The sequence below is a fragment of the Amphiura filiformis genome, chromosome 13 (assembly GCF_039555335.1).
Source record: "Amphiura filiformis chromosome 13, Afil_fr2py, whole genome shotgun sequence".
Classification (NCBI taxonomy): domain Eukaryota; kingdom Metazoa; phylum Echinodermata; class Ophiuroidea; order Amphilepidida; family Amphiuridae; genus Amphiura; species Amphiura filiformis.
The window spans coordinates 28,734,497-28,759,913 of NC_092640.1; the positions used below are offsets into that span (position 1 = coordinate 28,734,497).

Sequence of the window (25,417 nt, forward strand, 5' to 3'; positions counted from 1 at the left end):
TATAAACTGTCCCACATTCAAATTGGTTATCTGATTGCGTCCAAGTTGTACTCGTTCCAAATTTTTCAAATCCCAAAATATCCCTTCTGGAAGGGTACTCAACGTATTTCTCCATAGGTCCAGATCAATTAGCTCGTGCAAACCTTGAAACAATCTTGCATTCAACTTTGTTAACTGATTGTATTGTAATTCGAGCGACGAAATACCCTTCAAATTTTGAAAACTTCTGTTGTCTATTTCTACTAAATTGTTGTGTGATAGATATAAACTGACCATATGTATTGGGAATATCACCAAATTTCTGTGGTTTTGAGATACATTGTCATCACATTGATAAACTACTTCTCTGGGACCAAGTTTTGTATCACATTCAGTTTGAAACTTAATTATACATTCATCACCATCATACGCCTCGCACATTATTTTGTTTTTGTACCCTTCTACACTTTTACAGAGAGAACTGTGTTCTCTATTGACATTTGTGATATTGTGGTCAGATTCTGGACATTGTTGCACTATATCTTCTGCAGGTCTGTCACTGATGGCCAGACTGACATCACCTTGCACTGTAACTGTGACATTTCTGTGAGTTATAATATAATTACACTGCTTAGATAGATCATTAAAAGCTACATACTTATTACCACAATTATCAAGGTTCCCAATGTGTTCAATGTACAGAAACGATTGATCAAGATGGTCAGGTCCATTTATCTGCAGGTGGATGTGATTTCCTTGAGGTACTGTCACTTGAAAGCTGCATGTGTGGTTAGGTCTGCCCATGAAGAGTGCTGCATCTTCACTGGTATTGACAAAGCATTGATCGGTGTCATTGGCAGAAATATCCCACAATGGTTCCACTAGTAGCTGGGCTGATGTAAATCCATTCCATACAGCATCATTTATTAATATGACTGTGATGATGATGAACAACCTTGGAAACAGATGCAAAATCCTTGCAACAGGCATCATGATAAGATATTGATTCTAGATCCTGTAAAAGTTATTGCAGCTTTGAAGTTTGATTGACGATATTGATAAGTAGTTCATCACACAACCACAAATGGCATTGAGCCTTGTTCATATGTTCTTCTGGATACTTTTCTTTCTGTGAACAAAAGTCAAGTCTCAGTATAACGCACAAGCACTTCCCAGTATGCTATTGTGAGTATTGTACCACCTTTCTTATAAGATTTTTGACAATCTGTAAAGCTTCTCATATGATCGCAGTATTCGCTACTACTCACAATCTTTCCTTAAATAAAAGTCCATTTTACAGAAAGAGCAGTTTATCAGCACCTTTTGTAAAATGTTGTTGTCAAAGTTGCACATATGCTGTTGCTGGTGCAGATAAGAAACCTCAAAGTCAGCAACAAAACATGCAATTCTTTTGATGATTGTAGGTTCTTGAAGTTTATATTTTATTGACAATACAACGTCTACATGGCTGCCAATAAAGTAGCTAAACATTGTTCACCAAATACTAGAGACCTTTTCCAGCCATGCAGTGCAGGGTGCAGGTACCATCACAAAAACAAAATGCATTTTGGTGAAGAATTACAAGAATCTGACTGAGAGTTAGCAACTTCTGCATCTCTTTTACTGCCAGCTAGGAAAGCAACTATGTAGACCACTGTTGTAGACCACTATTGTACACAACTATATAGACCACTGACATAGCTTCAGTAATGAAGACATTGGTAGCTGTATCAGTAAGACAGATGGAACACTTTTGCAGTCAAGTTAAAGCATTGTAACTTCTTTCTGCATGATGTGCATTGTCATTCATTAAGCATGGCTGTAAAGGTGCCCTGCTGGCTGATTGCAACTTCTTGATAAGCACAAACTCTGAACCACTTGTCTTTACTTCAAAATAATCCAACCGATATTACTTTAAACTATTCATACATCAGTAATAGTATCAGTAAATCAGCGAAGTTGATTAAACAGAAACTTTGAACCACTCGCCTTTACTCCAAAATCCTCCAACAAATATTATTTTCATCTGTTCAAACATCGGTAATATATCTGTGACTCAGCAAAACAAATCCTGTTAAACAGATACAAAATGTGACGACTATCAAGACTAAACTCACTACCAGTACTATTTATATAATTGTGTATACTATTACTATTGTCGCTGCTGTTGTAAAAAAAAATGGCAGTTGAACTTTCACTAATTAGTGGGTCACTTTAGAGTGATTAATATAATCATCATAATTGTTCTCACCCAAATTGGTACTGGTGATTTGACAAACAATTTTATTTAGTAATTGCTTTCATTCATTAGTAGCTGGAGCAGCTTTGAATCCTTCACATTGTTGCCATATTCTCATCCACACCGCTAGTGTGGATTCAACAAAATTTCCCAAGAAAATAAATAGGTCTAGATAATTTAATGCAATTTGCATGGTCCATATATTAACCATTGAACTGTTCTTACAGGATGAAATCCTGAATTTCTAGGAGGCAGAATATTGCTAATATACCGGTGATGAAAAGATTTAAAACATATTCTACAAGCTGTTTCCAAAGAGTTGTAATCATATTTCAATTCTGTCGGTCCGTGCCACGTCACTTCCGGTTGATGATGCGACTCATGGTCAAGTGAAAACAAGTCCCTGATTCGATTTTTGTTCATGATTTCTGTCATTGGTGTTATGTAAATTTCGATCGCAAATAGTCAGTGGAATCAAACAACCGTTTCTAAGTCTTCAGAGTGGAAGAAACTTACTTGATTTACCGTTTATATACTGACAAACTTAAAATTAAATTCCGTGGTCGAGTGTTGTTTTTTCCGAAATTGAATGTCACTCCAACAACATCGCTATGTAGCCTCCTTCACAGCCAGTTTCTGTTGTTCATAACAAACCGTGAGCCACATGCAGTTTGGGCCCGAGACTAGAGATAGCCCGGATGTTGGACCGACAGAATATGGAAATTCATTGAGCACAAGAACTTCCAAGTTAGGGGAATAACATATAGAAACATTTGGTTATACTCTGTTAAAACTATTAATAGAGTTCATTAAAATGGCAAAATCTGCACTGGTGGTGTGATTACCTTTTTGTAGTGGTCAGTTACCAGAGGTCAGTTACTATTTGACCCATAATGGCCATAGATTAAGTGTTTTCTTTAATTAGTACTAGTAGAGGTGTATCTAGTATTATGACAATACCACCTACCTGTAGCTAAGCAGGAAGTGATTAGTTTAGCTATTAAAATGATCATTAGGCATGGTAGATTGGATAAGAAACCTGGTTTTTTTTTGGTCATTATCTCTTCCTGTTTTATACGGTGCTGCATTTAGTGTTTTCTTTAATTAGTATAGTGGTGCATTAGAGGTGTGCCATAGTAATGGTATTATCACCTACTTTGTAGCTATAGCAATAAGTGATTAGCTTAGCCATTATAGTGCTCATTAGGGTGAGTGCACTGACCCAAATGCCTTAATTGTTATTACAATTTATTAAAATAAACTCCTCAACAAAGGTTTGGAAAGTTTTTTCAAGCATATGAGCCAAATTATCCATTATTTAGCTTATTAACGTAAGTACTGCGAAATCATTTGTTATTTGCAATATAACCTTTCCAATACAATTTGCCTACTCAATGTTTTCACGATCCCCATTTTTTGCTAAATTTGTGATCAACTTCCATCACTATGTTCGACATCTGTCACTATGTATACTTGCTATCTACTGAAGATAGCCAATTATGACAATTATGTATATATGCTATCTACTGAAGACAGCCAATCATGTACACTTGCTTTCTACTAAAGATATTCAATGGTGTATACTTGCTATCTACTGACGATAGCCAATTATGACAATTATGTATATTTGCTATCTTCTGAAGACAGCCAATTATGTACACTTGCTTTCTACTAAAGATAGCCAATGATGTATACTTGCTATCTACTGGAGATAGCCAATTATGCCAATTATGTATATTTGCTATCTACTGAAGTAGGCCAATTATGTACACTTGCTTTCTACTAAAGATAGCCAATGATGTATACTTGCTATCTACTGAAGATAGCCAATTGGGACAATTATGTATATTAACTGAAGACAGCCAATCATGTACACTTGCTTTCTACTTAAGATAGCCAATGATGTATACTTGCTATCTTCTGAAGATAGCCAATTATGACAGTTATATATATTTGCTATCTACTGAAGACAGCCAATCATGTACACTTGCTTCCTACTTAAGATAGCCAATGATGTATACTTGCTGTCTACTGAAGATAGCCAATTATGACAATTATGTATATTTGCTATCTACTGAAGACAGCCAATTAGACCCTATGTACAATTGCTTTCTACTAAAGATAACCAATGATGTATACTTGCTATCTACTGAAGATAGCCAATTGGGACAATTATGTATATATGCTATCTACTGAAGACAGCCAATCATGTACACTTGCTTTCTACTAAAGATATTCAATGGTGTATACTTGCTATCTACTGGAGATAGCCAATTATGACAATTATGTATATTTGCTATCTTCTGAAGACAGCCAATTATGTACACTTGCTTTCTACTAAAGATAGCCAATGATGTATACTTGCTATCTACTGAAGATAGCCAATTGGGACAATTATGTATATTTGCTATCTACTGAAGAAAGCCAATCATGTACACTTGCTTTCTACTTAAGATAGCCAATGATGTATACTTGCTATCTTCTGCAGATAGCCAATTATGACAGTTATATATATTTGCTATCTACTGAAGACAGCCAATCATGTACACTTGCTTCCTACTTAAGATAGCCAATGATGTATACTTGCTGTCTACTGAAGATAGCCAATTATGACAATTATGTATATTTGCTATCTACTGAAGACAGCCAATTAGGCCCTATGTACAATTGTTTTCTACTAAAGATAACCAATGATGTATACTTGCTATCTACTGAAGATAGCCAATTATGACAATTATGTATATATTCTATCTACTGAAGACAGCCAATTATGTACACTTGCTTTCTACTAAAGATAGCCAATGGTGTATATTTGCTATCTACTGAAGATAGCCAATTATGACAATTATATATATTTGCTATCTACTGAAGACAACCAATCATGTACACTTGCTTTCTACTAAAGATAGCCTATGATGTATACTTGATATCTACTGAATATAGCCAATTATGACAATTATGTATTGTTTGCTATCTACTGAAGATAGCCAATCATGTACACTTGCTTTCTACTAAAGATAGCCAATGATGTATACTTGCTATCTACTGAAGATAGGCAATTATGACAATTATGTATATTTGCTATCTACTGAAGCCAGCCAATTATGTACACTTGCTGTGTGTACTTGCTATCTACTGGAGATAGCCAATCATCATCATGACAATTATGTATATATACTTCAGATAGCCAATGATGTATACTTGCTATCTACTGAAGATAGCAAATGAGATGGCCAATCATGTACACTTGTTTTCTACTAAAGATAGCTAATGATGTATACTTGCTATCTACTGAAGATAGCTAATTATGACAATTATGTATATTTGCTATCTACTGAAGACAGCCAATCATGTACACTTGCTTTCTACTAAAGATAGCCAATGGTGTATACTTGCTATCTACTGAAGATTGTCAATTATGACAATTAGGCATATTTGCTATCTACTGAAGACAGTCAATCATGTACACTTGCTTTCTACTAAAGATAGCCAATGATGTATAATTGCTATCTACTGAAGATAGCAAATGAGATGGCCAATCATGTACACTTGTTTTCTACTAAAGATAGCTAATGATGTATACTTGCTATCTACTGAAGATAGCTAATTATGACAATTATGTATATTTGCTATCTACTGAAGATAGCCAATCATGTACACTTGTTTTCTACTAAAGATAGCCAATGATGTATACTTGCTATCTACTGAAGATAGCTAATAATGACAATTGTGTATATTTGCTATCTACTGAAGACAGCTAATCATGTACACTTGCTTTCTACTAAAGATAGCTAATGATGTATACTTGCTTTCTACTAAAGATAGCCAATTATGACAATTATGTATTTTGCTATCTACTGACAGCCAATTATGTACACTTGCTTTCTACTTAAGATAGTCAATGATGTGTACTTGCTATCTACTGGAGATAGCCAATCATCATCATGACAATTATGTATATTTGCTATCTGCTGAAGACAGCCAATCATGTACACTTGCTTTCTACTAAAGATAGCCAATGATGTATACTTAATTGCTATCTACTGAAGATAGCCAATTATGACAATTATGTATATTTGCTATCTACTGAAGACAGCCAATTATGTACACTTGCTTTCTACTTAAGACAGTCAATGATGTGTACTTGCTATCTACTGGAGATAGCCAATCATCATCATGACAATGTATATTTGCTATCTACTGAAGACAGCCAATCATGTACACTTGCTTTCTAATAAAGATAGCAATGATGTATACTTAATTGCTATCTACTGAAGATAGCCAATTATGACAATTATGTATATTTGCTATCTACTGAAGACAACCAATCATGTACACTTGCTTTCTACTAAAGATAGCCTATGATGTATACTTGATATCTACTGAATATAGCCAATTATGACAATTATGTATTGTTTGCTATCTACTGAAGATAGCCAATCATGTACACTTGCTTTCTACTAAAGATAGCCAATGATGTATACTTGCTATCTACTGAAGATAGGCAATTATGACAATTATGTATATTTGCTATCTACTGAAGCCAGCCAATTATGTACACTTGCTGTGTGTACTTGCTATCTACTGGAGATAGCCAATCATCATCATGACAATTATGTATATATACTTCAGATAGCCAATGATGTATACTTGCTATCTACTGAAGATAGCAAATGAGATGGCCAATCATGTACACTTGTTTTCTACTAAAGATAGCTAATGATGTATACTTGCTATCTACTGAAGATAGCTAATTATGACAATTATGTATATTTGCTATCTACTGAAGACAGCCAATCATGTACACTTGCTTTCTACTAAAGATAGCCAATGGTGTATACTTGCTATCTACTGAAGATTGTCAATTATGACAATTAGGCATATTTGCTATCTACTGAAGACAGTCAATCATGTACACTTGCTTTCTACTAAAGATAGCCAATGATGTATAATTGCTATCTACTGAAGATAGCAAATGAGATGGCCAATCATGTACACTTGTTTTCTACTAAAGATAGCTAATGATGTATACTTGCTATCTACTGAAGATAGCTAATTATGACAATTATGTATATTTGCTATCTACTGAAGATAGCCAATCATGTACACTTGTTTTCTACTAAAGATAGCCAATGATGTATACTTGCTATCTACTGAAGATAGCTAATAATGACAATTGTGTATATTTGCTATCTACTGAAGACAGCTAATCATGTACACTTGCTTTCTACTAAAGATAGCCAATGATGTATACTTGCTATCTACTGAAGATAGGCAATTATGACAATTATGTATTTTTGCTATCTACTGAAGACAGCCAATTATGTACACTTGCTTTCTACTTAAGATAGTCAATGATGTGTACTTGCTATCTACTGGAGATAGCCAATCATCATCATGACAATTATGTATATTTGCTATCTGCTGAAGACAGCCAATCATGTACACTTGCTTTCTACTAAAGATAGCCAATGATGTATACTTAATTGCTATCTACTGAAGATAGCCAATTATGACAATTATGTATATTTGCTATCTACTGAAGACAGCCAATTATGTACACTTGCTTTCTACTTAAGACAGTCAATGATGTGTACTTGCTATCTACTGGAGATAGCCAATCATCATCATGACAATGTATATTTGCTATCTACTGAAGACAGCCAATCATGTACACTTGCTTTCTAATAAAGATAGCAATGATGTATACTTAATTGCTATCTACTGAAGATAGCCAATTATGACAATTATGTATATTTGCTATCTACTGAAGACAGCCAATCATGTACACTTGCTTTCTACTAAAGATAGCCAATGATGTATACATGCTATCTACTGAAGATAGCCAATTATGACAATTATGTATATTTGCTATCTACTGAAGACAGCCAATCATGTACACTTGCTTTCTAATAAAGATAGCAATGATGTATACTTAATTGCTATCTACTGAAGATAGCCAATTATGACAATTATGTATATTTGCTATCTACTGAAGACAGCCAATCATGTACACTTGCTTTCTACTAAAGATAGCCAATGATGTATACATGCTATCTACTGAAGATAGCCAATTATGACAATTATGTATATTTGCTATCTACTGAAGACAGCCAATCATGTACACTTGCTTTCTAATAAAGATAGCAATGATGTATACTTAATTGCTATCTACTGAAGATAGCCAATTATGACAATTATGTATATTTGCTATCTACTGAAGACAGCCAATCATGTGCACTTGCTTTCTACTAAAGATAGCCAATGATGTATACTTGCTATCTACTGAAGATAGCCAATTATGACAATTATGTATATTTGCTATCTACTGAAGACAGCCAATTATGTACACTTGCTTTCTACTTAAGATAGTCAATGATGTGTACTTGCTATCTACTGGAGATAGCCAATCATCATCATGACAATTATGTATATTTGCTATCTATTGAAGACAGCCAATCATGTACACTTGCTTTCTACTTAAGATAGCCAATGATGTATACTTACTATCTACTGAAGATAGCAAATGAGATGGCCAATCATGTACACTTGTTTTCTACTAAAGATAGCTAATGATGTATACTTGCTTTCTACTAAAGATAGCCGATGGTGTATACTTGCTATCTACTGAAGATAGCCAATTATGACAATTGTGTATATTTGCTATCTACTGAAGACAGCCAATCATGTACACTTGCCTTCTACTGAAGATAGCCAATTATGTATACTTGCTATCTACTGAAGATAGCCAATTATGACAATTATGTATATTTGCTATCTACTGAAGACAGCCAATTATGTACACTTGCTTTCTACTTAAGATAGTCAATGATGTGTACTTGCTATCTACTGAAGATAGCCAATCATCATCATGACAATTATGTATATTTGCTATCTACTGAAGACAGCCAATCATGTACACTTGTTTTCTACTAAAGATAGCCAATGATGTATACTTGCTGTCTACTGAAGATAGCCAATTATGACAATTATGTATATTTGCTATCTACTGAAGATAGCCAATCATGTACACTTGCTTTCTACTAAAGATAGCCAATGATGTATGCTTGCTATCTACTGAAGATAGCCAATTATGACAATTATGTATATTTGCTATCTACTGAAGATAGCCGATCGTGTACACTTGCTTTCTACTAAGATAGCTAATGATGTATACTTGCTATCTACTGAAGATAGCCAATTATGACAATTGTGTATATTTGCTATCTACTGAAGACAGCTAATCATGTACACTTGCTTTCTACTAAAGATAGCCAATGATGTATGCTTGCTATCTACTAAAGATAGCCAATCATGACAATTATGTATGTTTGCTATCTACTGAAGATAGCCAATCATGTACACTTGCTTTCTACTAAAGATAGCTAATGATGTATACTTGCTATCTACTGAAGATAGCCAATTATAACAATTATGTATATTTGCTATCTACTGAAGATAGCCAATCATATACACTTGCTTTCTACTAAAGATAGCCAATGATGTATGCTTGCTATCTACTGAAGATAGCCAATTATAACAATTATGTATATTTGCTATCTACTGAAGATAGCCAATCATGTACACTTGCTTTTAACTAAAGATAGCCAATGATGTATGCTTGCTATCTACTGAAGATAGCCAATTATGACTGAAGACAGCTGATTATGGAAACCTGTTTTATGAAAGGAACTGTGTTATAATTGCCTTTCTGAAAGAAAAAGATTTTGTGATGTTTTTGAGCATTGTGAGTGCATGATATTGAGACTTCCAGCCAGAGATTACCAGCTGAGAAGTTTGTTTCTACAGGCTTTGTGTACAATTTGGTCAATTCAGTGCTGTATTATTGTTTATATTATGGGAATCTTGGGTGTGTGATTCAAAGTTTACACTGGAATTAAATACAATGTATAGGTCACATACCCACAACATTAAAATTTGCCAAATTTTACACACAAATGTTAAGGGAACACAATTTGCAGCGAAAATGGTCAAATTGGTTTTTCAGCTACTGAAAGACAAAATACTAACAGTTTATAAATTTGGCAATAAACTGGAGATAAAAGACTGCCCTCTATCACTGTCTGTCGTAGCAATAGGTAATAATGTCATTTGGGCCCTTGAAGGTATTTAAGGATCTGTATGGAACTTTGAAATGTGGGCCAGCCAGAGTTATTGATCAACAAATTATGCAATGAAGATTGTTCACTTTTGAAATGAATCACTGACTAAATGAATCAGATTTAGCAAACTCACACATGTATTTGTTCCGCTGATAAGAGGCAATAATATATATATATATATATATATATATATATATTTGATGGACATTACATTTAATTAAGAAATAACCTGAACAGATTGATTGGAAATATAAAACTTCCATAAGATAGTATCAGATAGCCTGAGGGGAATAGGTACTTAAAAATGTCACTATAGTGTGTCCAAAACAAAACTATAGAAGATTATATCTAGTTGTACATTGCTACATAGGGGCCTACATAGTAGTCTGCATAGTCTTGCACAGTCAGTACACTTTATCATTATCTGGGAATACTTGTATAATGATTGATTCGTTTTTTAAACTGTTATATGTGACAGTTTTACTACAGACACATTGTAAATGGTGTTGATGATGAAAAGAGTGCAGATTGGAAATCGGCCATAGTTCGCACTCAGTGTTTTATTCAGAGGTGGAGAAGTTTACATTGTATGTATTGGTTTATATATGTTGGACTGGGAGAATGTGCGTAGGTGTGTCTAATACAGCGTAACAAGGGGCCAGTTTTAATTAATACTATCTATTGCTATTAAGTCAACATGGAACTAATACTTTGGAAAGATGTTAATGGTAAGTTGCATGTTTATGTTAACTTCATAATACAATGATATAGTTCACAGCAGGGAATGCCTTCCCATGATGCATTGTTTCACATGATCACCTAATCAGTAATATTTTATAAAGTAAAAAACAATTAATTTTTTCTCGGATGTTTCATGATCTGCGTGCTAGCCATACACATGTAGACTTCAACATATAAAGTCCCAAATTTTTCTCAAAATATCAAGAGCTATATCAGGAGCCTCTGAACCAATACTAGGCTTGTTTGTACTCATTTCAATGCACTTTTAATGCTGGTTCCAAATGTGACTGGACACTACGAATCGGCCGTAAACTTGGACCCCGTTGGAGAGAGTTAAAGCAATAATGTGTAATTTGCATATGACATGGGTTTTTATTTTTCCCCAAATATTGTTAGTTTTCCCTATCAGATACGATTTCTTTTAATTTCAGGCCAAACAAATGAGGTAGAACAGAGAATTGCTATTTCATTCCAATGCCTATATTGTCCACTCTGTGTATCAGTGCATTGGTGCATATTATAAAAGCTCTGAATTTTACTGTAATTAAAGCATTTCAGGCTTAGTCTTTCACAGGGTATTTAAATATAGTGTGCCGATGCTTACGGATCAACATCTAGGCATTGTGCCTGTTTGTATATAGGATACTATCAATTACTGCACTTTTCAATAATAATAGTGTAAAACGGTCCATAAAATGGGGTTAATTGGGCCTTTACTTCGAAAAAATTCAAACTAATGAAACAAAAACTTTGATTGTGCCCCTTCCCTTTTGCAAATTTCTGGATGGTGCCACTGCTTGGGTAATGTAACTGCTGTGTATTTCATTCATTTCTTGTACTGTTGGACTATGTTTTACAACATTTTGAACACTTTGTAACCTTCAAATTGACCACATTAAAAACTTGGTGTGGGAGTGGCTAGTGTGTGAGGGGGATATATTGTTGATATATTTATGATGTGGTACACCCCCCCTGCCCCCTAAATCCCCCCCTACACCCCCTAAAATTTCCAAACCAGAGCTAGAAAGAGGAAGAGGAACGAAGGATGAAGGAAAAGAGGAGAAAAAAAACACCACTTCCTGACACCCCTTTCAATTCTGGATCCCCCACACTCACAATCCATCAGGGCGATTTCACCTGGGGATGTAACATAATCTAAATTTTGTGGAGTGTGCTCTCCTCTCTCTAGGTCATTGACTTATTATGTGGCTGGAGCTGGACATAGCGCATTTACTGTTGTAACACATTTTCAATATATAAAGTATCATAGTATATCTACGATCCAGGGGTCCTGTATCATTACTTAGCCAGATTTGCGTACGGTTTTATTTTACACCTGGTAATAGGTGATATCCTTCAAACATCTAGTGGACATTCCAGTTGTCACTGACCATGCTGACATTATGTTGTCATGCATGTGGACTGATTTAAAAGCATAACTATTCAATGGTCACTGTTTTTGGTCATCAAATGCTACTTTTTACTAATACGTAGTGCATGTTGAGAAATCTTGATCATTATTAGTTAAAGGGCAAATATATAATACTTGTAAGCATTAAAGATGAAAGAAAATTGCATGTTATCTTGAAAATTGATTTGGTAAATTGTTTTTTTTATTTCCCTATTATAGGGCTACGTATATGGCATTGCAGCGTATGTATATTGTAATGAAATAAGAGTGCAATAAATTGATCAGTTTGTTTATTTTATTATTTTTTATGATTATGGTTGAGAACTTTAAACCGGGCTTTAAACTTAGAACTTTTTTAATGCTCTGCATGCCAGCCGTAAGTCCAAGTTTTGAGTCGAGATATTTTCTCAACATATCAAGAGCTATCTCAAGAGCCACTGAACAAATACTAGACTTGTTAATACTTTATTTTAATGCACTTTTTCATGCCGATTTCAAATATGGTCATGATAATGTGCAATTCTGAAATTTTTTGAAACAAATTTGAAACTTGTTATCTGTAGTCGACACCTGTGTGGTGAGAGTTAAGCATAATTATGCAGCAAAATCTTATCCCAGCCTAACCCCAACCTTCTTTAAACTTACTGTAAAGTGGTCACTTTATTGTTTGCGCTTTGCCGATTTTGAACTACATTGCTTGTTTTAAATTTCGTGATTTTGAGTTTTTATATAAACTTATACATTAAAAGACATTAAAAGAACATATTCATGTGTTTTTATTTTTGTGGTAGCTGTGTTGTGCTCAATAACTAATGTACCGCAAAAATTTCCAGCTTTACGGTATCTCTGGTTCGCTTTTTTTCTTACAAAATTTGTTGATTCAATATTATTCTCACCATGATTGCATTGTTTCTTTTCTTCTTTCAGGTGGTCTTAACATAATTAGTCAGTCATCATGTTTCCGACAAGGAAATCTAGTTCTATAGGTAAGTCTTTTTTAACAAATTGTGCAATAAAATTTATTGTTACAGTTTAATGTGTGACATGTCCGCGTGTTTGAAAATTTTGAGGAATTTTCGCAAGTGCAGTTGATATTTGAAATGTTCATGCACATGAATATTTTTCCTTCCTAGGACATTTAGAAAATGTACAAATTCACAAAAATTTCATGTCGTTGTGAACATGGGTTCTCTCCAAAATGTGAAATTTTAATGCCATGAACATATCAATATGTCCAAGAATAACAAGTAAAAAGGAGGTTTTTGAGCTTAATCACCAGTTTTTAGCACTGTAAAAAATTCCCTAGGTCAAAAATCTCTATTTATAATCAAATTGGCTTGTGACAAGAACCAAAACATTAACTTATACCGCCCAAAGTGTTCACTTTTAAAACTGTTACAATACAATAAATGTGCATGGTTTATATGAACCTGCAATGAACCCAACTCATTATTATTTCTGTCATTATTTGTTTTGACATGAAATCAAGTAGGACATGCTCTCTGTGGGTTACTAACACATTGGGAGCTAAAAGCAGAAAATGTTTGCACTAATTGGGAATAGCCCTATGGGGCTTCACAGTACTTGGTTTTGAATATGTATAGCAAGAATTGAGTAGAGGTGGAACAAATGGATGTTTTAACTTTTAAAACTGGTTATGTAAACCAATGCAATGTGGTCAGTCTGTGGGGCAAAATTTTATTTCCAAGAAAAAGAGGTCACATGCATGGAGCTCATTTACTGGCAGTTGCTTTTTAGGGTTTTTTCTGGCAATTTTTGTTACCAACACAAATCAGATGATACTGATATTAGGGGCTGTGCAATATAATTATGATCCCTGGGGTAGGGTAAAATTGAGTGGGGCAAGAAATTTATGGCAAGCCAAAAAGGGGGGTAAGCAATTTTGGCCAGCCGTGGGGGGCAAGCGATTTTTGGCACACATTCATGGGGTGCCTTTTGAATCAAATGCTCTAAAAAAAGGCTTAGGGAAACAGTAGGGAAACACTTTAATATGTAAATTTTCCTGCTCACTGCGCTTGCAACATATATCTAGACCTTTTAAGGTTTGCAAATTGAGATCCCAAAAATTTGGCATGACTGTGTAAAGGGGGGGGGCAAAGATTTTTTGGCAGGCCGAGAGGGGCAAGTGGCGTTTTGCAGGCCGGGGGGGGCAAGCGATTTTTGGCGGGTAGAGAGGTGGGTGGAGCAAGCAATTTTTGGCGGGCTGTTCGGAAATTTTACCCCCTGGGCTCATGATTATTGCACAGCCCCTAAAATAAAATGACTTATGTTGTGCTTTCTCAGATTTGAATCAGTCTTGCCACTCTTCAAGCTATAAAATTTATTTTATATGCTTGTGGACAGAAATGAAATTTTTTATTGCTTTTTTTTTATGAGATCTGTGACAATTATTTTTAATTTACCCTCTTTTTAAACAAAACATAAAGAACAATACACTTTTATAAGAGAAATAACAGAGAAAAATTCTGAGCTAAAAATTTCAAACCTATCCTGAGAATCGACTCATAACCAAGATTGTAAATTATGATGTTTTTATATGATGAACACGAGGACAAAAAAATATCCCTTTTCAGGATTTCAAGAGTAAAAGTACCTGAAGGGATCTGGAGTGAGCGTTTTGAGCGTTTCGACAGTATTTTTTGTGGGACATTAGAGCACATCAGACATATCGAATTGCATTCTGAATACAAAGAATGTCTTTCTGATATCAAAGAATTTTCATTTTTTGAAATGCACGATATAATACAAATTTTATGACAAATTATTAAAATTTGATATTTTTCATATTTTTGATATATAACAGTCCTCGAAGTAGATTTTATAAACCTAATGATATTATTCTTAAAGTGTATGTAGCTGGGAGGAAAAGCCGACGATCAATTGAAAATTTTGACGTTCATATTGAAGATATGGATTTTTCCCCAAAAAGACCTCAATTTTTTTGGTGTTTTGGGAAAAAAATCCATATCTTCAATACGAAAGGTCAAAATTTTCAATTGATCGTTGACTTTTCATCCCACCTACATGCACTTTAAGTACATATTATCAGATTTATAAAGTTTACTTCGAGTACTGTTAAATATCAAAAATATCAATTTTTAATGATTTGCCATAAAATGTGTATTACATTGTGAATTTCAAAATTATTTGATATCATCAGGACATTCTTCGTATTCAGAATGCGATTCGATATGTCTGATGTGCTCTAATGTCCCACAATAAATACTGTCCAAAGGTTCATACCCCACCCCTTAAATAGAAATATATTTAAAAGTCACTTTTTTGTGAAGTTTACTCATGAACATAACATTGGTATCCCATAGCTTGGAGAATGACAGGACCAGGAAAATCATATTTTGCAACATCCAATACACTGCCTTTAAGGGGTCAGACACCCACATTTGCAGAGTATTTTGTGTGGGACCTGAGATCAAACATACCATTGATGATCGGCTTGTCATCCCAGCTACATACACTTTAAGTACATATCATAAGATTTATGAAGTTAACTTCAAGGACTGTTAGATTAAAAAAAATTCTACAATTTCATTTTTTAATAATTTGGCATAAAATTTGCATTAGGCCTATATCGCAAATTAAATAAAAAATCAAAATTATTTGATATCAGAAGGACATTGTTTGTATTCAGAATGCAATTTGGTGTGTCTGATGTAGGCCTACTCTCAGGTCCCACAATAATACTGTGCAAATGTCGCTATCCTTGCCCTTAATTGCATTACATGCCAGATGTTTCTTGATCGGACAAAGTTCTTTTAATACTTGGATGGCAGATGGTATGAAAGGAGGGACATGAGATGGAAGGGATGATTTCAAACTTTCACCAAGGGAACTTGTTTGGGGCATATTTCAGAGATGCCAACCCTCCCTATTATTTTTAGAGGGAGGCTCCCTATTTTTGTAAACATTTTGTCAATTTTGACCCCGGGGTGGGGGGTTCTTCAAAAAAAATTATGGGGATGTGCCACACAGACTTTCGGATGCTGACTTTCTCTATACCTACTTTTTGCTGATTTTGTCACCCATAAGTAAAAGCACCTAAATTTGCCCCAATTGTGCCCTTTTAGGGGCGCTTTTGCCCAAATGCGCACAATTGAGCACATTTGGTCTCCACTGAAAACCCACCCATCGATATACCAAAATTGCTGAAAAGGTACCCCAAAACCGTGGCACATCCCCGTATACCTTCAACCAGGGAGAACCCCCTCTGGAATTTTGACACCCATATTTGGCAACCTCTCTATTTCTAGCAAGTTTTGTGCCTTCGAAGTTGCATGTAATTTTAAAAATCTCCCTATTTTGGTTTGAATCCTCCATATTCTGAATTATAATGTTGGCATCTCTGCATATTTCTATAAAATAAATATAAAGTAAGTAATATTGGTGTTTGTTTTGGGGTGGTTTTTTTTTCAGAATGTAGTGATAGTAGTGATACATTTTACACAGCTTCAGATTTCTCTGAAGCAGACGACGAGATGAGTTTCACCGCAGCATCAGAAGGAACCGAAGAGCCTGACTTTATAGAGCAACTGACCAATCAGTATGCAGAGGAAGGCAAGACTGCTAAATTTGAATGTGTGATATCAGGACATCCCCAGCCCCAGGTGGAATGGTTACATAATAGAAGAACTGTTATGGATTGTGAGGATTATAAGATACTACAGGATGGAAATAGGTAAGTGAATTAATCTAATGAATACCCTATTTCCTCGAATAGTCCCCCGGGGCATTGCATTTCAAAAGGGGGGCATTTATTAGAGGTCATTGTTAGAACGATAATTCCTGTTAAAATCATTCGGTAAGCTTAATAATCATGCTGAAATGACAAATTATGAACTTAGGAACGATGACTTCTGGTTCACTTCCATGTTTACGACCATATTTTTGCCAATTTACTGATGTCATTAGCAACCATGTGTGCACCTTGGTAAACTTAACTACACAAGATAGCATGGAAATATCAGCATTTTTGAAACATCTTGATTGAAAAAAGTGGTGGGGCATTTAATTGAAGGGGGTGACTATTCGAGGAAATACGGTACATCATTGGTTGAATGCAAGAAGTTATATGTGCATAACAAGGGAGTACTCAGTATAAATTACCATACAGGGATGAGCCACAACATTTTTTGGGGTAGCATTTTTGGCCTTTTGGTATATCAACTGCCCCATTTTCTATGCCAATTTATATGGATAGGTCATTTTTTTTTTAATTTTTTTATTGGAAAATACCCCAATTTTGCCTCACTATAGCCAAAATTTTGGTTGAAAATTTTGACTTATGGTTCAAATCTTTGGAAAAAATTGGTATATGATGGGTTCACTTTCAAATTCTCAGCAGCACTACCCAAATCAAACTGGATTGTATTCCATTTTTGGAGAGGAGCACTGCTTAGCATCTTTTTTTTTTTGGGGGGGGGGGTTCAAGTTGGGTTTTTTAAGTCAGGGGCATAGCCAGCTTTCTTGGTCGGGGGGGGGGGGGGGGAAAAAAAAAATTTAAGGGGCCCAGCGTAAAAAAATTGGAGTTGCAACATGAAATTTTTGTTTTTAGAGAGACTGTACATGTTTTCGAGCTTCCAAAAAAGGTTTTATTGGGGCGATATGCACGCATAGCGTGCAAAAAAAATTTGAATTTGACACTATTTTTGCCCGTGATCGGGGTGAGTATTGATGAAAAAGGGGCTCCTTGCCCTTTTTCTTTTCCTTTGCCCTTTGGTCAGAGGGGCACTTTTTTCTTTCATTTTTTGTCACGGGGGGGGGCAGTCTGCCCCCGCTGGCAAGCTACTGATTTAAGACTAGGGTCAGGCCCAATTCTAGGGTAGATGAGTTACTCCAATATAACAAATTATTTTAGGCCTATAGTGGTGGTCATCATGTGTCATGAGTTGGTATGAAGCAGCAAAAACATGGACTTTTCAATCTGGACAGCAATATTGCATGTTTGATCACAGACTGGTTCTATTTTGGAAATATGTGCCCCTATATGGTTGATATACATTAATATATCCACTTCCCACAATGCATTTCTCCATTTCACTTTTCTGTGCGGATTTGGTACCGCCCAGTCAGAACTCTTCCAATTTTTGTTGCAATTTTGCCCAAAATTTGTTGATTTTGCCCCCCCTGAAATTCACTTTTCCCTCATAATGCCCCCGAAAAAAAATCCTGGTGCTGCCACTGTATATAACTAGATCTTGCAAAATATATATTTATTTCCATGACTATCAACTCATGTTTTTATAGCAGTCTATTTCAAAATGAAAACTAAGGGAACCTGTACCAAGTACTACAAGGATTCTGGGAAGGGGTATTCTTACACAGTAAATATCATGCTTGCATCCAATAAAATTCACTCACTAGGATCCACAACATGCTCATCTATCAGGGCACAGTTCTTTAACCCCAATGCATTTGTACATTTATTGAATGACCTTTGAAAATTAGGGTACAAAACTCATACTTGGCAACTTAAGGTCAAATTTTGCAATATGATTGTTTAATTGGGGTAACTGAACTGTGTCATTGGGATGAGGCTATTGTGGTTCATGGTGACTTGTTGGGACTTTCTTATTTTGCTGTGTTTAGATGAGCCCCATAATTATTATCTCCAGTCTTGGAAGGCAATTGACTTTCTTCTGACCCAGATTCAGGCTAATGTCATGTCTAGATGTCTGGATTATCAACATAATCTGGCACATCTGTTAATGCTCTATGTGCTGGCCATAGGCCCAGGCTTCAACATAAAAAGTTTTGAGATATTTCTCTAAAATATCAAGAGTTATATCAAGAACCACTGAACCAATACCGGTTTTGTTTGTACTCATTTTAATGCATCTTTCAAGTTGATTTCAAATTATAGTCATGAAAATGTACAATTCTGAAATTTTTGAATTTTGAAAGAAAATTTGGAACTTGTTGTCTGCATTGAACATCCACATGGAGAATATGTTAACCCCCTGAGCACTACCTGCCAATCTAACATTGTCTCTGATTGGTCAGTTGCATGATATCTTCTCTTTAATTACCAATCAGAATGGAGCTTTGTAAATAATTCAATCCAGTTTGTTTGCATGGTGAAATTATTCTAACATCGTTGCTGATTGGTCCATTTGATAATGAAAACTTCTTTTTGACCAATAGGCAGGTAGTTCTCATAGGGTTAAGACACAAAATTATTAGCATTAAACATGATCAGATATAAAATGATTCACACCCTAGGATATGTTGATATTAGTTATAACATTAATGATGTCCTACTATGTTGTCCATAGTGTCAGTAGATCAAATGGAAGATTTTTAATATGATTTGGCACTATACAACAGATGATCTTCAGTTCTTCACCATCACTAGTGAATGCTCCAGGCTTCAACATAAAAAGTTTTGAGATATTTTTTCAAAATATCAAGAGCTATATCAAGAACCACTGAACAAATACTGGACTTGTTTGTATTCATTTTAATGCATTTTTCAAGCTGATTTCAAATATGGACATGAAAATGTTTTGAAAGAAGGAACTTGTCGTCTGCAGTCAACATCCACATGGAGAAGATTTTAACCCCCTGAGCACTACCTGTCGATCTAACATTGCCTCTGATTGGTCAGTTGCATGATATCTTCACTTAAATCACCAATCAGAATGGAGCTTTGCAAATAATTCACTCCAATTTGTTTGCATGGTGAAATTATTCTAACATCGTTGCTGATTGGTCCATTTGATAATGAAAACTTCTTTTTGACCAGGTAGTTCTCATAGGGTTAAGACACAAAATTATTAGCATTAAACATGATCAGATATAAAATGATTCACACCCTAGGATGTGTTTATATTAAATATTACATTAATAATGTCCTACTATGTTGTCCATAGTGTCAGTAGATCAAATAGCAGATTTTAATATGATTTGGCACCATACAACAGATGATATTCAAGTCTTCACCATCACTAGTCAATGCTCCATAGTGCCATGTTGTAACATTTCCATAGGACGTGTTGATATTACTTCCTATTCCAGAAAAATACAACACTAATATTTTGAGATTGAAAGAATATTATCAACTTCTGTCAAATGAAACACAGCTCAGTCCTAAGTGTTCATTTAGTTTTTACTGGCAATAAATGTTATGAATTAAGGGCCAAAAACATGCATTTTGGGGCGTTTTTCACATGCAGTGACAATCAAGTCTAACGACATGTATGGAGTCTAATTTCAATTTGTGCATTTTTATTTTTAGGAAAGACATAAGAATGAAACATTCTTATAACCAATCATTTGATTAAAGCAAAACAAAAATAAGTGAAAATTAGAGCAAATTTTGGCACATTCTCAAGATTTTGAATGCTTTGACTTGTTCCCACATAATGTACAACCAAATTTTAGGCTTAAACACCTAAAAGCGATATCATGCAAATGCTTTTGAGTCATTCACAACTTTAATTTCCCCTCTTTTACAAAATTAGTCACTTTTATAGCATTTTTAAAGCTTTTTCGGATATAAAATGTGCAATTTAATGACAAAATTGGTGGCGCTATTTAGTTACTGGAAATTACTCTTTCAAGCTTTTAATACAAATAATTCCTTTTATTGTTTGATAAAATATGTTTATAAAATTTCCTTGTTGCTTGTTTCACCTCCAGCTGTTTTAATGGCAGTATTAATCACCCCCGGTGGGTTCAGTCTTCACTGACAATGTGTACGCATGATGGTTCCAATTAGGGGTACTTTTCAAGAAATGTCCGCGGAATTTTCGAGGACAAAATTGTTTGCGATTGTCCAAACTAGGGGTGTTTTGGAGCAAAATTGTCCTTGAAATGGAAAATAGGGTGTATTTCTAGGACTTTCGCTCTGCTTTTACCGCTACAGTTTTCGTTATTGTCCTCATTTCCCGTGAAATAGGGGGAAATTCAAAAGAGTCCTTGAAATGGTAAAAATAGGTGTATTTATTTCGGAAAAATGTCCTCGATTCCTCGTAATAAGGGGGGGTGAAATGAAAATGCGTCCTCAAAATGATAAAAATAGGGGAGGTATTTGGGGGCAAATTTTCCTTGATTTCGCGCAAAATAGGGGGTAAAATTACTGCAAATGTCCTCGATTCCCCGTGAAATAGGGGTCATTTTCAAATCCTGGAACGGTCATACGTCCTACCTTTAAATACAAACTGAACCCACCGGGTTAATCACCTACCTCTTGCAAATAAAGAAATATGATTTAGGATAAATAGCACCATCTACAGTTCACAGTAGCAGTCTTCATTCAGTGTTGATAAAGATAACCCAGTGGTTATCGAAACGTACACAGTAAGTGCAATTTATTGGATCAGAAATAAGAACCTTTTGATTGACAGCACCATCTATAGTTTGCATTTAGTTAATAATGAAGCCATTTCTATATACATTAAACAACCGTGAATTCCAAGTCTGTGATTTTTGTGATTCGATTGTTAGAAAGCATGCCAACAAAATCCATGTTTATGGCTTTTTTTTTTAATATTTATTTTTCTTTCATATCCAGTTAGGACTAAATGAATGATTAGAAATGAGCTATGTTTCATTTAGCAGAACTTGATAATATTTTTTTAATCCCAAAAAATTAGTGCTATATTTTTCTGGAATGGGGAGTAGATATTACATTAATAATATCCTACTATGTTGTCCATAGTGTCAATAGATCAAATAGCAGATTTATAATATGATTTGGCACCATACAACAGATGATCTTATACCATCACAAGTGAATGCTCCATAGTGATGGGACATTAAAGCCATGTTGTAACATAATTCCATTCTCATCCTAGGAAGTGTTGACATTGGATATAAGATTAATATAATACACCTTATTTTTTTTGTCCATAGTGTCAGCAGATCAAGCATCAGGCTTTTAATATGATTTGGCATATCATGATCTTCACCATCACCAGTGAATGTTCCATAATGCTAGAACATTGAAGCCACATTGTAACATTTCCATAAGAAATTTTTATTTTGCATGTTTGAAAAAAAAATTGTAACCATTCACCAACATAAGTGCTGATAAGTGGTGGTGTTTATTTTATGTATCATTTTAAAACTTATTTCTTGTTAAATTTATCTTCCAGAAAGGCTTTCAAGGGGTATTTAAACCGTGGAAACCCTGTGGCCCCTAAATACCCACTTCGCATTGGTCAACATGTTTCAGTGTTGTTGTTTTTTCATGACCAGTATTCAGGCCTGCATTTTGTAAAGTTAGTATTCCCCTGAATACTTCAGAATATCCCCATATTCCTCAGTTCCAAAGCACAATACTTATAGATATTTTGCAATCACATGATGCACAGTCATTACACTAGCGTGTCCAGGGGGGCTTGGGGCTTCAGCCCCGCACGCACGGACCCCAAAAAAAAAAAAAAAGAAGAGGAGAAAGAAAGGTAGAAAGAAAAGAAAAGAAAAGAAAGAAAGGAAGAAAGAAAGAAAAGGAAAGAAAGGAAGAAGTAAAGGAAAAGGAAACAAAGAAAGCCTATGATAGCACTGAAAACATAATGTCGTAAGTTCTACTAAGTAAAAGTTAGTAAAAACAATGTCTCGTTCTACTAATCAATGATTTGTACGGCATGACAAGCGATGCTATATATTGGTTAGGCATGCTTAACTAACGTGCCTTACCAACAAAAATGATTAGTACGGCATGGGTTTTATTTAATTTCAAACCTGCCGTATTAACCTATAGGATCGTAAAAACGATGTCTCATCCTACTAATATTGGTTAGTTGGACAGGCTCAACTAACTAATATTGGTTAGTTGGACAGGCTCAACAAAGATTAGAACTCGCTTGACTGGCGGAACGAATCAGTTGTACAAATGTGATGTACGATGGTTGTGAAGGTGGAAAAGTATGTATACAGGTAATATTTCAAGTTATTTCTCTCAAAATGAGCACTAGATATTGTATTGATGGTGTAAGCTTCTTTTCTGTATGATCAGAAATGCTGTGCACATGTACATTGTGGTCGTTGAGACTAAAAGGAATAACTGCGTAACATCGCATGTAAGCTTATACATGTAGCTTTAAGCTTACATGCGATGTGACACAGCATCGTGACTTTTAGTCTTTACGACCACAATGTACATGTGGCACAGCATTTCTGATCATACAGAAAAGAAGCTTACACCATCAATACAATATCTAGTGCTCATTTTGAAAGAAATACCTTGAAATATTACCTGTTAGCATAGTTTTTCACCTTCAAGTTTGTCGCTGCACAACCGCTTACTCGGTCAGTCGCCTGCAAGCGTGGTCGAGTGCAGAACACATGATCGAAACAGCGGGAATGTTTAAAACATCGTAAAACCACCAGAGCTTTGTAAAACCAAATGGTACAACGAGTTCGTAAATGCTGCGATGACAGGGTTTACTTAATTATCGATGCTGTACTAAATGTTGCATTGTCGTAGAACTTCCAAATCCAATTGGTAGGACCCACTCAACAACTATTATTCCTTCATTTACGAGTCTTGCATACGTCCGCTTAGTTACATATATCGTAAGACATCGTAAAAATTGGTAGAATGCGCTCAAGCAGTTTATTTTACTAATTTAAATTAGTAGAACACAACGAAAAACAAGCTTTTGTTTTCAGTGACCCAATGATATTTGAGCCCCCCCCCCCTTCCCCGCTTAATGGATTTAGAGTACCCGGTATGCCGCCATATTACAGGCCTATGATACGTCAGAATAGACGTACCGGTAGGTAATCAATGGAGGAGATATGCACCCAACATTTTAAGTGGGGGTGGCGGGGGCTGGAGTATCCTTTTGCCCAGCACCTCCCCAAAAAAATCACATATACCTTTTTTTCTTGATAATTTGGTGAATTTAGACTAAAAGAGGGCCTGAAATTATGCATTTTTAGTTCACCAAATATAAAATTTTCTTACGTAAGGGGGCCCCCGCCAGGGGGCCAGCCCCGTGGACCGCCGCAAACGCTTGGCCTGCCAGTGTTCACAAGCTTCCTTAACCCACGATCCAAAAATTGTGCATATATGTATATGATCGATGTGATTTATTATAGAGTAGACACTTTCTAATTTTTCTGCGGACTGAATGTATTTTGACTTTTTTTATCAAAAATGTCTAGTCCAAATCAACTGATTTTGGCAAAAACAGAGCTGGGTTTTCAATGATATGGGCAAAATTTTAACAAAATATTCTCCAAAAACACATTTGGGTCATCTGGCTGGTATAGAACTACCTATATTGGTATCGTCTCATCGCCTTTTCTAGAAATTTGCGCCTAAAAGTATTTACCAATTTGCATGATTCCAGTTCAATTTGACCTTCATTTTGCAAATTTTTCCAACTCCCCTGTGTTAATACACAGTGTGTATGGATAAACAAATTCCCCTTTTCACTTCACCCAACACTAAAAGCAATAATTTATACAATAATAGTGAAAATTTGTCCACGAATGGCTTCAATTTGGGCCTTCATTTAACCCATTTTCAGATTTTTCAAACTAAAATTGTTCACAATAATAGTGCCAGAATGGTCCACCAAATGGCTTCAATTGGGCTTTCAGTTTGCAAAAGTTTCTCACTTCTGAGGGGGGCACAACCAAATGGTTTCAATTGGTCCTTCATTTTGCAAAAGTTTCTCACTTCTGAGGGGGGCACATCCCCCCTCAGATACCCCCCTACGTCGCGCAAGCGCGACGCAATATGCTTAGTGGCACAAACGATTTAGATTCAGCCCCCCGCAGTAACAAATCCTGCACACGCCCATGCATTAACCTCTATGTGTTACCAGAATCTGATCATCATCCATCCATACACAGAACACTTAAGTCAAAATTGGATACTTGATTAGTTTCCCGATTAGTTTACAAACCAAAATGCAATTCATCATCTAATGT

The 25,417-nt window shown here is 35.3% G+C and overlaps 1 protein-coding gene across 3 annotated transcripts in view; it reads left to right on the plus strand.

The window, feature by feature from the left end:
* Positions 1 to 25,417, plus strand: part of LOC140168200 (protein Obscurin-like) — a 241,289-nt gene that overhangs the window by 78,381 nt on the left and 137,491 nt on the right. For 2 of the 3 annotated variants that reach the window (XM_072191531.1, XM_072191533.1), the window contains exons 1-3: positions 10,905 to 11,069; positions 13,421 to 13,479; positions 16,946 to 17,207. In XM_072191531.1, the coding sequence (XP_072047632.1) occupies positions 13,449 to 13,479; positions 16,946 to 17,207 (293 nt within the window). In that variant the 5' untranslated portion in view covers positions 10,905 to 11,069; positions 13,421 to 13,448. Of the gene's footprint in view, positions 1 to 10,904; positions 11,070 to 13,420; positions 13,480 to 16,945; positions 17,208 to 25,417 lie in introns of those variants that run through there. The other variant, XM_072191532.1, reaches the window with a different exon arrangement.